Genomic DNA, 15,374 nt, shown 5'->3' with positions numbered 1-15,374 from the left:
AGGACGCCCAATTTCTTTAGCAGGCCTGGAGGTGCTGAGTTGCAGCTAGCATCATATCAGGACTCTTACATAAATGCAGCTTTCTGAAATCTGTCGACCAGTTCATGCTTTCTTTAAAGCATTGTTTTGCTGGGATTATTAAGAATCAGTTGTTGGTTTGAGACTTCGGTGTGCACAAGCAGTGCTCTGTGCTAGAACAACATCTAAATTCTAAATTATGTTTTAGATTCCTTTTGAATATATGCTTGTTTTAAATACGCTCCTGTGAAACGCATGGGGACCTTTTTCTACATTGAAGGCACTATAGAAATGCAAGTTGTTTTTAACATATCTGAGATGCAGTTTAAATGTTTTAGATATGTTTGAGGTACATTTTTGGTATTTCTCTGATATAGGAACATAGGATCAGGAGTAGGCCATTCAGCCCATTCATTACAATAATGGCTGATCATCCACTTCAATGCCTTTTTCCCACACTATCCCCACATCTCTTTATGTCATCAGTATTTAGAAATCTGTCAATCTCTACTTTAAACATACTCCGTGACTGAGCTTCCACAGCCCTCTGGGGTAGAGATTTCCAAAGATTCACAACTCTCTGAAGAAAGAAATTGCTCCTCATCTCAGTCCTATGTGGCTTCCCCTTTATTTTGAAATTGTGTCCCCTGGTTCTCAACTCCCCACCCAGGGGAAACATCTTAGCTGCATCTACCCTGTCTATCCCTTTAAGTATTTTGTAGGTTTCAATGAGATCACTTCTCATTCTTCGAAACTCTAGAGAATACAGGCCCAGTTTCCCCAGTCTCTCTTCATAGGACAGTCCCGCCATCCTGGGAACAAGTCTGGTGAACCTTCATTGCACTCCCTCTAAGGCAATAATATCCTTCCTAAGGTAAGGGGACCAAAACTACACACAGTACTCCAGGTGGGTCTAACCAAGGTTCTATACTATTGAAGCAAGACTTCGCTACTCCTGTACTCAATTCCTCTTGTGATAAAGGCTAACATACCATTAGCCTTCCTAATTGGTTGCTGCACCTGCATGTTAGCTTTCAGTGACTTATTGATGAGGACACCGGTCCCTTTGTACATCTACGCTTTCCTATCTCTTACCATTCAAGAAATACTCTGCACATCTGTTCCTCATAAAAAAAGTGGATAACCTCACATTTTTTCCACATTATATTCCATCTGCCATGTTCTTGCCCACTCACTAAGTCTGTCCAAATCTCCTTGAAGCCGCTTTGCATCTTCCTCACAACACACATTTCCACCTAGCTTTGTGTCAACGGCGAACTTGGAAATATTACATTTGGTCCCCACATTCAAATCATAATATTTTGTGAACAGCTGGGGCCCAAGTACCAATTCCTGTGGTACACCACTAGTCACAGCCTGCCAATGCGAGAATCAGCCGTTTATTCCTATTCTCTGCTTTCTGCCTGTTAACCAATCCTTAACCCGTGCCATTATATTACCTCCTATCCCATGTGCTTTAATTTTTCTAACCAACCTCCTTTGGGGGACTTTTGATTATCAAAAGCCTTTTGAAAATCCAAGTATACCACGTCCACCGACTCCCCTTTATCGATTCTGTTAGTAACATCTTCAAAAAAACTCCATATGTTTCAAAATATGTTTTAGACATGTAATTCAATCATTGCTTTGGTGATGGATAGATCAGCCTACAGGTGCAGAGCTGTCTCATGAGCATTATTTATTTATTTTATTTAGAGATACAGCACTGAAACAGGCCCACCGAGTCTGTGCCGACCAACAACCACCCATTTATACTAATCCTACATTAACGCCATATTCCCTACCACGTCCCCACCATTCTCCTACCACCTACCTACACTAGGGGCAATTTACAATGACCAATTTACCTATCAACCTGCAAGTCTTTGGCTGTGGGAGGAAACCGGAACACCCGGCGGAAACCCACGCAGTCACGGAGAACTTACAAACTCTGCACAGGCAGTACCCAGAATTGAACCCAGGTCACTGGAGCTGTGAGGCTGCAGTGCTAACCATTGCGCCACTGTGTTGCCCTATCTGATTATATTTGACCCAAAAGGAACAATAAATCTCTTGGCCTCCTCAATCTTGACCCAGGATATCAAACCCTTTAAGGTTATAAGTGCTGCTGTTAGAAGCGTACAACCCACCAACACCTGCACTGGTAAGTCTTGTTCACTCTCGAATGCAGACTACTTGTTAATACCTGTTAGGACTTACGATCCTCTTTATTATGTTTGCCCTGTACTGGAGATTCTGGTGGTTATGTGCTTGGGTTACTTTAGGCCCTCAGGATAATTTTGACCCAAATGTAGGGTTCCCACTAGAGGCCATAGTCCCTTCTTGTAGGTTTGTTATAACTGGAGTTAGTTGGTGTACCCTGGCACTGTGAGTGTGGCAGCAAAACACTGGGACATTCAAAGCAAAATTTGAATATTCCTTAAAAAGCAAGGCATCTGATGATTTTGAGGTGCTCCTGGGAATGTCAAGTCTCAACATTTCAACCCCCTCCCCCACAAGTGCTTAAATACCACATATTTGTGCTGCCTCTAAAGTCGATAACATAATTAATTCTTTTGCTCCAGTGCATTTAATGAGCACTTGACCCACTTACATGATGCAAAAGCAGCCTCACATCAATACAAGCAGCACAAAATGTGTGGTTTAAATTGCGTATGCTGTGATTACTGAGATGTTTTATTCACTGAGATGAATAAGATACCAATTTGAGCCAAAATTAGAAATGTCATATTTATCGTGCGCAATAACTTCAACCATCTGTAAGACAACCACTATTGGGAAATATTCCGTAGGGCTGTCATTTGGTGAAACTGCTTTAAATCATTAAGCTGCCTTAAAAATAACGCTGGCAGGTATTTTGTTTGGGGAGTCTTAAGTACTCTTTTAATAAGCTTAGGTTTCTTCAACTTAGTTCAAAAGAGGCAATAATCTAAGCATACAGTATTTGTATAAATAACATTTGGAAATATTGAATATTCTAAATTAAAAGTGGCTTAATTGTTCATTCCAGTCCAGTATCCAGTCATCAACTATTTATTTCAGATGAGACCAAATATGCAAAGGGAAACACCAGCTATACTTGAACTAAATGCCAGCTCGTGTGGAGTCTCTGTAAGCATCTTCTGAGTTGGGTGACCTAAGCATTGAATTCTCTGTCATCTCTTGCCACTTGAATGGGGAAGACTTGCAAATAGGCTCTGTTGTTATTTTTGTGACACTTCATCAGTTTTTATTTGTTACTGAAATCGAATGGTGCACTATAACGTCCATAAAGAATGGACATGCATTTGTACAGCACCTCAGGATGTCCCAGAGCACTTTACAGCCAATGAAGCACTTTTGAAGTGTAGTCATTGTTGTAATGTAGGGAAACTCGGCAGCGAATTTGTGCACAGCATGCTCCACAAACAGCAAGGTGATAATAACCAGAAAGTCTGTTTTAGTGATGTTGGTTGAGGGATAAATATTGGCCAGGCCACCGGTGAGAATTCTCCTGCGTTTCGAATAGTGCCGTGGGTTCTTTTACATCCACTTGAGAAGGCAGATGGGACCTCAGTATAATATAAAACCTGAAAGATGGTATCCCTGATTGTACTGTCCCTCAGTACTGTACTGCCCCTCAGTACTGTTCTGTTAGTCTAGATTATGTGCATCAGTCCCTCAAGTGGGGGGCTCGAACCCATGACCACCTGATTCAGAGGTGAGAGTGCTACCAACTGAGCCATGGCTGATACTTAAATTGTAAGAATGGTTCACTCTGATTAAAAGCCTGGCTGAATTAATAATTGACTTAACATATTGCATTAATGTTATGATAGATAAATGTAAACTGAATTAAACTGGAGTTGCAAATCTTCAGTTCGCCATCACTGGACAAACTTCAGATCTGAATGGGATCAAGTTTAGCCTATTTAATTTGGAAATTCAATAAAGAAGCTGGATTAGTTCTTTTGCACGAGAAGGGCCACCTTTGGTGGTATGGCACATATTGTATAATTTCCCTGGACTCAGACTTCACATGAAGTGGCCTTTTAACTGACTGTAGCAAAGTACTATGTCATGGAGAGTCCATATTTTTTGCTAAAACTTGAGAATCTGTATTTTTTTAAAACTGAAAAGGATTTCAGTGGGCATTGAAACATCAGGAGATAGCTGAACTTTATAGATGCTTTTTTTTTAAAAAAAAAAAGCAGGGTCAACGAGAGGTTTTTGGTTTTGACCAGTAAACAAATACTGGAAACCAGATAATTTCAAGGAAACCAGCAGGGGGTTTGACCTTAGAACTATGCTTTGTATGACAAGAGAGAATTTATGACTTGGCATGTGTCTTGTTTCTGGAAAATTTTCGTTTCATTTTGAACTTTAAAAGCCAGTGGGTTTGGACTAAAGGAGGCAATTGGAATTTGATTTGGACCTGCCAGGAAATCAGAAGAAGAACCAAGACAAGTATTACCTCTCTGTAAAGAATCCTTGCTCTTGAAAGGCAAAATCTTGTATGAAGTGGTACTGTTGCCTCCTGCATTTTTTGAAGAAACCCTGAATTTGCAGAAACCTTGCATTTTCAAAATGACATTTGCATCGACTGTGAGAACTGACATCTGTTGCTACACCCCTGATGGAAGACCTATGTGAAGCCTTCTACAGTTGAATTTCTTTGAATGCCTACCCAACACGACTGTTCATCAACCTCGCCTGGAAAAACTTTGAGTGGCCTCCAACTATTTGACTTTGGGGCACCTCACCAAACCAAAGAACTTCCTTCCAGATCACTGCAGTCTAACATTTTTTTTATTCCTTTGAAACAAAAATCCCTTTTTTCCCGGTTAACCGGTTTTTGGATGTGTGTGCGTGAAGGCTAGGGAAAAATAAGGAACTTTAATATCTCAATTTGTATATATATTTACTTCATTATTGCTTAAGACTTGATTTATAATAAATAGATAATTTTGTTGTGAAAGAAACCTGGTTGGTGTGCTTTATTCTGGGGACAAATTAGTTGGATTTTTCAGTAAGTGGGAAAATTTATTGATATGCTGTGACCTGTGGAGAAGTGGGACTGAATTAACAGTGCACTCCTCCCACCTCGGTCGTAACAATTATTTAAGCTGTACTGCTAAAGGTGATTTAACTAATATGATAAAATATAGACAGATTCTTGTGCACCAAAGGAAAGTTCAAAAAGTGAGATTTTTCTGTGGACAAACTTTGGAGATGGCAGGAAAAGTCGATAAGTTTAGTTTAGTTTAGTTTAGAGATACTGCGCCACTGTGCCGCCCTAAGGCTAATTTAAAAAAAGCATATGGGATCCTGGACTTTAAAAATAGAGGTGTAGAGTACAAAATCAAGGAAACTATGCTAAACCTTTAGAAATCACTGGTTAGTCTCAGCTGGAGTATTCAGTCCAACCTTGGGCACCACACTTAAGTAACGATGCCAAGGCCTTCGAGAGGGTGTAAAGGGGATTTACTAGAATGGTACCAGGGATGAGGGATTTCAGTTACGTAGAGAGACTGGGGAAGCTGGGATTGTTCTCCTCAACAGAGAAGATTACGGGGAAACTTAGTAGAGGTGCTCAAAATCATGAAGGCTTTTGGTAGAGTAAAGTAAGAGAAACTGTTTCCACTGGTATAATGGTCAGTAACCAGAAGAGACAATTTTAAGATAATTGGCTAAAGAACCAGAGGGCGGCACAGTGGCGCAGTGGTTAGCACCGCAGCCTCACAGCTCCAGTGACCCGGGTTCAATTCTGGATACTGCCTGTGTGGAGTTTGCAAGTTCTCCCTGTGACCGCGTGGGTTTCTGCCGGGTGCTCCGGTTTCCTCCCACAGCCAAAGACTTGCAGGTTGATAGGTTAATTGGCCATTATAAATTGCCCCTAGTATAGGTAGGTGGTAGGGGAATATAGGGAAGGTGGGGATGTGGTAGGAGTATGGGATTAGTGTAGGATTAGTATAAAATGGGTGGTTGATGGTCGGCACAGACTCGGTGGGCCGAAGGGCCTGTTTCAGTGCTGTATCTCTAAATAAATAAATAAATGAGGAGAAATATTTTTACGCATTGAGCTGTTATGACTTGGAATGCACTGCCTAAAAGGACAGTGGAAGCAGATTTTTTTATTATTCGTTCATGGGATATGGGCGTCACTGGCTAGGACAGCACTTATTGCCCATCCCTAATTGCCTAAAGGTGGTGGTGAGCTGCCTTCTTGAACCGCTGCAGTCCATCTCAGGTGGGTACACCCATTGTAATAACTTTGGAAAGGCATTTGGATAAATACTGCAGGGCTATGGGGAAAAAAGCAGAGGGAGAACTAGGACCAACAGGACAGCTGTTCAAAGGGGCTGGCACTGGCTTGATGGCCTGAACAGCCTCCTTCTGTGCTGCATGATTCTGTGATTCGAGCTTCAGTACTTTGTGCACAATAGAGGGAAGTTAGCTGTCTCCTTAATGTGGACCAAAGCTAAGTAGAACAGCTTAGAAGTAAAAAGGGTTATTCATAGACAGTGCAAATAAAAGAATACCGACTGAGAAATGGTAGATTGTTATACTATTTTGGGACTTCTGTGCCTCGGAATATCTGGCCTTATTACTTTAATCATCGACATAATGAGACAGGATGTCCGATCCCAAAAGGGAGATAGTTGCAAACTGACTGAACTGTTTATACTTTGTGTGTTTTGGTCTGTGAAAAGAATTATGGAAGGAATATAATAACTGAAGTAATGGGATCATGTTCCAGTGATGCTAAATTGGATTTTCATTTGCAGTAATTAAGAGGTTGTTTTGTTCACATTCTGGCACCAGCACATGAAATCTAATAGTTAAAGAGTATATTCATGTCAGGCTGCAAGATAATCCTTTGTTTAGTTTGCTGCAGTACTTGATTTACATGCCCTGCTATTTAAACACGGGGTTTTATGTTCATTAATATCATGAGGGGATATTGCCCAATAAATTTATGATTTAATTTTGTGGATTGATGCTCCTTTTTATAGTCAGAAAATTAAAGGACACTTAAACATTTTATACCAGCTTGCCTGACTTCCAAATAAAACGAAGAATAACTCGTAAGAGTCTTAACAACATTCTTATTGAAATTGCAGCTTGACTCGGAAGTGATGGCGTCAGCTGTTTGCATGACAAAGCAATAGTGCCTTCCTCACAAAACCTGGAGCCGCCTTTTGGACTTTGAAATTGTCCGCCCTCATTTTTACATTCGAGCTGCAAATGCTTTTAACAGAGGGACTTTTTTCTTCTTGTGTTTGGGAGTAAACTATCCACAGGCATTAGCACGTAAGCATTCCGCAGTTCTGTTAATAATACTCGCAGAGTTAATTACAAAGCAGTGACATTCATTTATTGATGATAACATTTACCAGTTAGCAGAGGAGGTAGCAGTTGATCTTGAAGGGCAGAATTGCCTTTTAGTAATTTACTACCTAAACACTAATAGGTTACCTTTATCCTGCTTTTTAATAATTCTGCCACCGGCCAATTTATATGCAGGGCTGCTATTGTGTTACCTTACGGTTCTGTGCACTTGAAAAGTATCTGCAAACTCTGCTAATCCATCTGTGTTGACCTTTTACAGTGTATGGGCAATTTTGTTCGCAGTGCACTTGTTTACAAACACTAATATATCTAATATATATAATCATCCAGCGCCTGAAAAGCAGAGCCAGGGCCTCCGAAAGTCTCATAAATATCGAATTACACAAAACTGCGAGCCAGCAGATCTTTTGAGTGCCACATTCTTGGACATGAGTAACTGGGCCCTGAGCTGTACACCAGCACAGTGCCTTTCAGACGGGCTGCTGATTAGACCCAGCAAAGCAACTGAAATCATTGTTACTGTGAAAGAGGTGGGACGAGAGATGACAGCAAATGGGCCGTGAGCAGTTAAAACTCGCAAGTGTGTTTTTTTTTTCACCAGGCAGTCCATCCCACTTTTTTTTTTTTTGTTTTGTGCTGTCGGTGATCTGTTACATGAGTAATCGTCGTTTTGAGCAGGAGCAAAATAAGTTGTGGGCACACAGAGAGGAAACGCTGCGATCATTGGCAAGTGGTTGAACTGACCGGGCATCAGAGTGGCAGAGATGGTGCATATTGCCACATGCTGCAGTACTGATGTCTGAGGCTGTTAGGACCAGGTTAATTCAACCAAAATGGGTAACGATGTTTTTTCACCCTCTTTCTATGTTTGGTCTGTTTCTCCTTTTGTATTTCTTCGACTGGCTGTGTTAGTCATCCTGACAGTACGACATTAAATGTTCTTTGTGTGGTTAGTGTATTACGCGACTTCACTGCAGACCGAGTGTTTCGTCAGGGGATAAGGTGGTCCAAATATTTTCCACAGTAGCTTTCAATGAACTAAATTAAGAATTAGCCAGTGCTCAGCTCTTAGCGATCAGCCTTTCTAATGTGGTGTGTCCCTGTCTCTCTGTCCCTGCCTGTGTTCATGCGTCTGTCTGTCTGTCTCTGTCTGTGTGTGGTGGGGGGTAATGGTGGTGACTTCACTTTTGTTGTAATCTGTACAGAATGTCATCACACTTCAACAATGCTATGATTGAATTCCAAACCCAAACCATTTTTGGACATACTCAACTGAGCTGCAGTTTGTCTAATATTTCTGAATCAGCTCAAATTAGATCATTTCCTCAGTCAGTGCTATTTAAAGTTCACTTTCACATTTGTTATGCATGCTTCAAATAATTAGCAACGTGCACTGGCAAGTCTTTACTTAATTAACACAGCAATGTTTCTAGGGTGCTGTCTACACAATAAAACCTAATTGACTGAAGACTAATATGTCACTTGTATGTTTTGGCTACAGACTCAAATACAGATAATAAACACCGTGCAAGGTATCCTAAGGCATTCTGGTTGAAGGCAAATGCTTGAAAGCACTGAATAAAGCTAGCTTTACAGTGTTACGCACATATATTTGTTTTATTCTCAATTAAAATATAAATGTAAGTTAAGTTTCCCTTTTAAAAATTCCAATGCAACACATAGTATCAAGGTTGGATTATGTTATTCTGCCATATCTTCAATGACTCCTCTGTTTTGGAGACACTTCACTGAGTCCCATTGCTCATTACAGTTTATGACTGAACCCTGTCATTAAATCAGTCCTCAGCTACTGAACAAATATACAGTAATTAAATGGGAATTGTTGCTTATTTCATGTAGCTTTTGATGTCTTGGCTGCTCTTTATAGTACGATATGAAAGAAAGTATGAGCTTAGCTTTTGAGTTGTCAAACACTGTGCTTAATGATTACTAATCTCTCTGATCTTTGGTAACCAAGCATTTCAGCAAAGTGAAATCTCAAATAGTCATGTTCCAAGCAGTTTTACTTATTTTCGGAATATCCCACGGCATTGAGAAAGGTGCTTGAATTCCTTTGAATATAGAATTGGTCTGTGACTGATGCGAGTTGTATTCCCTGGGGCATTGCTGGCTTGGTATGAACATGCCATTCTCATTGCAATCAACAGACATGTAATAGAGTGAGATTTATGGTGCTCTGAGCTCTTTGAGGCAACGATGTGCTAAATATTGAAGTGTGGCGGCACTGAGGTGTGTTTGCTGATATCGACTGATGTAACTCTGTTATAGGCTCGCTTTTGGAGGAGTGCTGTACATTCGGCCTGATTTATAACTAGTGTTTCAGCTTTTACTGCCTCTGGTGTGTGTGTGTATGAGAGATCAGAAACCCCTACAAACATAAACCTGATCATCGCTGCTCTGCGTACTGTACCATAACTATCACTTTGCAAGCAGAATAACCTCCGAAGTATTTATAGTTTTTTTTTGTTGCAATTGCAAAAGTGTAACAATTGCAGGAGAGATAGATGGAAGAGTAGAATGTTAGATAAAGATCGCCCGTCTAAAGGCATTAGAATCTAGCAAGGTCCACTTTGATCCACAATAATGAAATCCAGCTGCAGCTGACACCTGTGAAACAGTAACTCTGCTACCTGTTTAGATCTATTCTTCAGCTGCCTGTTACCTGCCTCTCCCCTTTTCAGATCCATTGAAGTCAACAGGTGGCTAATCTGATATTGCCTGTTTCACATTCACTCCGTCAAAATTAGCCCCCAAGATCGCCACTGTTGAGAATGAGTTGTGGTTGATCGGAACACGTTAATGATGCCCGGTCAAGGCAGGAGCAGTGTTTTTTTTTGAGGGGCGCACAATGCAGAGGTTTAGTTTGGGACCCACTGTATTTTACTGGCAATGTTACTAAGTACCGCTTACTTATTCTGGTGTCCCTGCCAATATAACGGTGTAAAGGCCGGTTTGCAATAAGTGATGTACAAATAGTTAACACAGTGATCTGGGATTAGCTGTTACCATTGCATAGCTGTTGTCCTTGCATGGGATGCCGCATGCTAGCTCGGGGTCCCGTTCAGTCGGCGCTGTTTGAGCCTTGACCCTTTATGTCAAGGGATGGCCAAAGATGAGCAATGATTCCAGACAGCTGTGGGGTAAAAGTGACTGAAGAACGTGAAATGGGAATTTCTTGCTACATGTGACATTACAGTGACAATCTAAACACGATGCTGCAGTGATTGAGCTGCTCTGCACAGCGATTTTAATTCACAGCCAAGTGGCAGGGCTGCTGTTGTGCAAAGCGAATGGGTTGCTGCTGCGAGCACTTCTTTTTTTGCTGTGGGTGAATTTTTGAGAATTTAAAAAATGAATCTCATTTTGGAAGCAAAACAAAATGTCGTCGATGTGAAAACTCTCTTTTTGCGATTTCAGCTGGAGAAAAAGTGCTTGGTTAAATATTTTGCAATGCAGTTATTTATAGCACTGAAGTAGTGCAGCTGCACAGAATGTACACACTGGATACATGGCGTGCTGTTCGCTGTCATTTGTGCCGGTCTTTCTGGAATCTGCAGTTTTTATGGAAATTGGAATGTCAGCAAGGTCACACTGGGAATGGGCATTGAGGGCTCCCGCACCCTAAGTAGCAAGGTGACTGTTCATTAAGCAATGCGCCTTGTATACGGATGGCACAGTTGAGGAATGTTTAAAAAAAAACCAGCTGTTTGATATTGGGTTGGTTTGACCAATGTGAGCATTTCAGTAATATCGACACTGAATTGTACATGCAATCAATGTTGCTGCTAACTGTTGCTTTTGGCTTCTTAAAATGGTTCTCCGTTCTTTCAATTTCAGCACCTAATCTCAAAGGCCGACCTCGGAAGAAGAAGTCCTACTCCCAGAAGCGGGACGCGCAAGCTCTAAATGGCCTGAGAGATTCCAATGAGGATTCAGATGGGAAAGGCAATGCCAAAGTACGGTCCAGTTCATCACTTTAACTCATCATACCTTTTGGCGGGTAGCTTTTTTTTTTAACTGTTTTTAGTCTTGCATACAAACAGCAAGGTGTCAGCCACTGCTCAGTGGTAGCACTCTTGCCTCTGAGACAGAAGCTTGTGGGTTCAAGTCCCAGGCCAAGGACTTGACTGGAAGATCCAGGCTGCCATTCCAGTGCAGGGAGGGCTGCACTCAGAGCTGCTGTCTCGGTCCCATCTGCCCTCTCTGGCTAACTCTCGTATTTAGTCAGAAGATTATAGGCTCAAGTCCCACTCCAGAAATTTGAACACATAATCCAGCCCAACATTGTCACCGGTGCTGTCTTGTGGATGATTCATTAAACCGAGGCCCCTTCTGCCCTCTCGGATGGAAGTTAAAGATGCAATGACACCATTTTGAAGGACAGCATGGGGGTTCTCCGCAGTATTCTGGTCAATATTTATCCTTCACTCAATCAACATCACTAAAAACTGATGGTTATCTCATTGCTGTTTGTGGGAGCTTGCTGTGTACAAATTAGCTGCTGCGTTTCCGACAGTACAAAAGTGACTACGTTTCAAAAGTACTTCATTTGTTGTAAAGCACTCTGGGACATCCTGAAGTTGGGAAAGGCTCTAAATAAAACAAGTTTTTCTTTTGAACTAGCGTAAGAGCTACTTGTAGCAACCTTTAGGGGATAATAATATGGGGTTCCGTACAAACCTCGTATTTGTGTGTGAAATGTCAGTCACTGCGCTGTTGCAAATTCTGTGCTTATTTTCTGTCTCAGGCGAAATGTGAGCCCAAAACCACGATGGCAAAACCCAAGAATAACAACAGCAATTGCAAAAATATCGCAGCTGATGAAAAATCCAAGGTAGCAGCAGGTGAAGAATGCAGAGCAGAAGAACAGGCATTCCTCGTCACTCTTTACAAGTACATGAAAGAAAGAAATACCCCAATAGAAAGGATACCGTACCTCGGATTTAAACAAAGTAAGTGCCGCCTTTCTCCTTTTATGGCATTTTGAAAGTTAAGAATTCTTGACATTTCAAAAGGGCAGGAAAATCTAATTCATATTGAATGTCCTGACATCCTACTGACTGGGGAAAAGAAGGTGACAAACGGATCTGCTCTGCATTACATAATTAATTTAAAGATTACTTTGAACCAGGAGCAGGCGATTATCAGCCAGGATGACATTGCAGTGAATGTAGTGTGATGAACTCATATTCTGGGTTTGCATCAGTTGTTTTGTTCGGCCCAGAATTTCCGCTGAGTTTGTCCCCATCTCCAACCATAAACTGTTGATTACATCATCATCTCTGGGGGTGGGTTGGGGGAGCGGTCCGGTGATCCAAACCTTTCTTCATTCTTCCGCCAGTCGATGTTCTAAAATGTGTGGTGTTGCTGATATCGATGAGCTGACTATAAGTCGCTGGCAGAGAAGAGTTTAGGGGGACGAGATTCCCCCGGCAATAAGTTCATTGAAAAAGTAGAAAAATGTTTACCAAAAAGGAGTGAGAGTGCGGTATAAAGCACTAACAGGATTGTTCCCTGTGTTTAGTTCTTGTCCAACAATTCCTACCCCATCAGTGAAGAAGGAAGAAACCTCAGTGAAAGCCTGGGGTGATTGCTGTGGATGTCTCTCCACTTTGAAAAATGTTGTTTAGTGCTCATTAAGACCCTGTTAAAGGCCAGTCATGGGAAGTACATGCAGAATTATACAGCTGTTCCCAAAGTGCTTCTGTCCAACAAGTGTAAAAATAATCAGCCCAGCCGCTATAGTAATGCATAAGGCAGGGACACCATCTGTCTCACTGTGGTCATTGCTGGCTCTCTTAAGTAGAGGAGGGAGGTGAGGATAGTCTAGGAGTGCAGAGGCCTTTCCCAGCCTCACCACGAGCACCAGGCATTTCACTAGGCAGTAGGTTCACAACAACAGAATCAGCTCTCTGGGTGTTTTGCATGCTGTGTGTCACCTGCTCTTAAAAGATACCCCCCCCCCCAACAAGAGGGCAAGCAACCATTCACACAGTGACATGGCAGTGAAGGTCACCAGTGCCCTCAGCTTTTACACCACAGTAACCTTTGTGACCCCGACTGGGAAGGTCATAGGAGCTGGGCAGTTTGCTGCATGCCCTTTCATCAATAGTAAGCCACTGAAGCTCTGTCGTGCTCTGGGCCTGGCTACCTCAGGATTGTGTAACAGCAGAGACAATGGCTGAGGCAGATAAAAGTTTAGCAAGCTGTTAGCTTCCCTAAGGTATGGGGTGTAAATGACTGCGTGCACACTTCCCGACAACCCTGTGGCACGCGTTAAATAACAAGGGCTGTTAGTCCATCACATGCACATCTTGCTTACTGTCGTGTCCTGCATTTGTACATGCTCCCCTGGATGAAGGAATGGCTGGTCAGATGATCAGCTGCGTGAGCCGCAGAAGGTCATGTCTCTGCAATTAATCCTTTTCCAAAGGCTACATGATGGCAGCGAGCTGGAGTGCCCACTGACTGCTGCTGTACCATGGCACACATGCCAGTCTTCAAGGTGGTCTCTTCAGGAGGTCCACTGATCTGTCTTAGTACAGGATGTTTGGCTTGTCTGAAGTCACTGATCTGACCCAGAAGACTTCCTGAATCCTTACTTCCAGGAGAGTTAAAGCTGGCTGTAACTGGCTCTTCTGGGTTTTGGACCTCAAGTCCATGATCGAACAAATAGGAGCATTCATAACCGGCATAACTATGATCCCCACACTGAAACGTCACTGGTGTTTCCCCCTTGTGCTATCAGACTGCAGGCCACTCCTCTATAACATCACTCAGGTGAGAGATAACATTACATACATGAATGTTTGTTTGACTCCTCCACTTACCCCAACTCCTTTCTGCTGTCAAATGCGAGGAGTCAATTTGTTCTTGTTGCTGTGCCATTCTCCAATTCAGCGAAGACTGATTGAGTTTTGTAATCTCAGCATGTATTAATAGATCTTTGATACGTAAGGGTATTGAGGGATATGGAGCAAAGTTGGGCAAATGGAGTTGAGGAACAGATCAGCCATGATCTAATTAAATGGTGGATAAGGCTGGAGGGGCTGAATGGCCTGTTCCTGGGTACATAGCATCAGTGCTCCTTTGGAATCAACCTGCACTGTTGTCCCAGTGCTTTGTGATTCCACAAAAACATTACTAATTCTTCGGCAGCAGTTGCATCTGTGCTGCAGCTTGGTGCTAGTATGGTGAGGATAGTTGGTTGCTGAGGTGGCTCCTGACTGTTAAGGTTCATTGGAGGAAGCCTCTCTTCACTCCTCTGTATGAGGAGCAGCGAGCAGCTGTAAGTTACTGGTCAGAACATTGGGCTGCTCCCTGTCTGGCCTGCGTTCCACCTCACTCGATTTTCCTCTACACTCTGGAGATCTGGTGCTCAGGATTTGAGAGTATTTCTCCAAATGAGTGCTTGCATATACTGTATCTGCACAATCACTGTCATATAACATATTGTAACAACCCTAAAATAACTCATAATATAATACATTCCTCAAGTTGTGTGTTGTCCTCCAACCTCTGAATTTCCACGCCTTCAAGACTCTCTCTGCCAAAGTCCTTTAATTGGAGCCCCTGTTGTATTGGCAGTGGGAGGTAGTGCTGTTGACATCATCTCCAAGAGTAAAACTACCCCATGAGTAGCAATGCGAGAGATTTAAAAAAAAAATCTTCATTCAATATTGAGATATGAAGGTCTCTTGGACAGGCTGGCACTTATTGCTCATCCCTAGTTTACTTTGTATCAGATTGCTCGCTTGGCCATTTCACAGGGCAGTTAAGAGTTGTGCTGCATTTGCTGACAGCACAACGACTAGGTGGCGTAGTACTGGCACATGCGCAGATGCAGCCTAATCCACTGAAATATCACTGTCTGCAAGGTCTCAGACAGCTGCCAGTATTAAAAATGGTGTTGCTCAATTTGACAGGGAAAATGAATAAAACTCAAACCCCCTTAAAGGCTGCGATCGCCAGCTCCATCCCAT

At 42.2% G+C, this 15,374-nt stretch overlaps 1 protein-coding gene across 1 annotated transcript in view; it reads left to right on the top strand.

Annotated features, from left to right (window-relative positions):
* arid5b (AT-rich interaction domain 5B) overlaps nt 1–15,374 on the top strand; it is a 132,236-nt gene that overhangs the window by 74,333 nt on the left and 42,529 nt on the right. The window contains exons 5-6 of the mRNA XM_068052444.1: nt 11,230–11,348; nt 12,140–12,344. Of these exons, the coding sequence (XP_067908545.1) occupies nt 11,230–11,348; nt 12,140–12,344 (324 nt within the window). The remainder of the gene's footprint in view (nt 1–11,229; nt 11,349–12,139; nt 12,345–15,374) is intronic.

Source organism: Heterodontus francisci, chromosome 20 (assembly GCF_036365525.1).
Source record: "Heterodontus francisci isolate sHetFra1 chromosome 20, sHetFra1.hap1, whole genome shotgun sequence".
Lineage (NCBI taxonomy): Eukaryota > Metazoa > Chordata > Chondrichthyes > Heterodontiformes > Heterodontidae > Heterodontus > Heterodontus francisci.
Note: the sequence above shows the minus strand (reverse complement) of the source record. Positions and strands in the feature narration are given on the sequence as shown.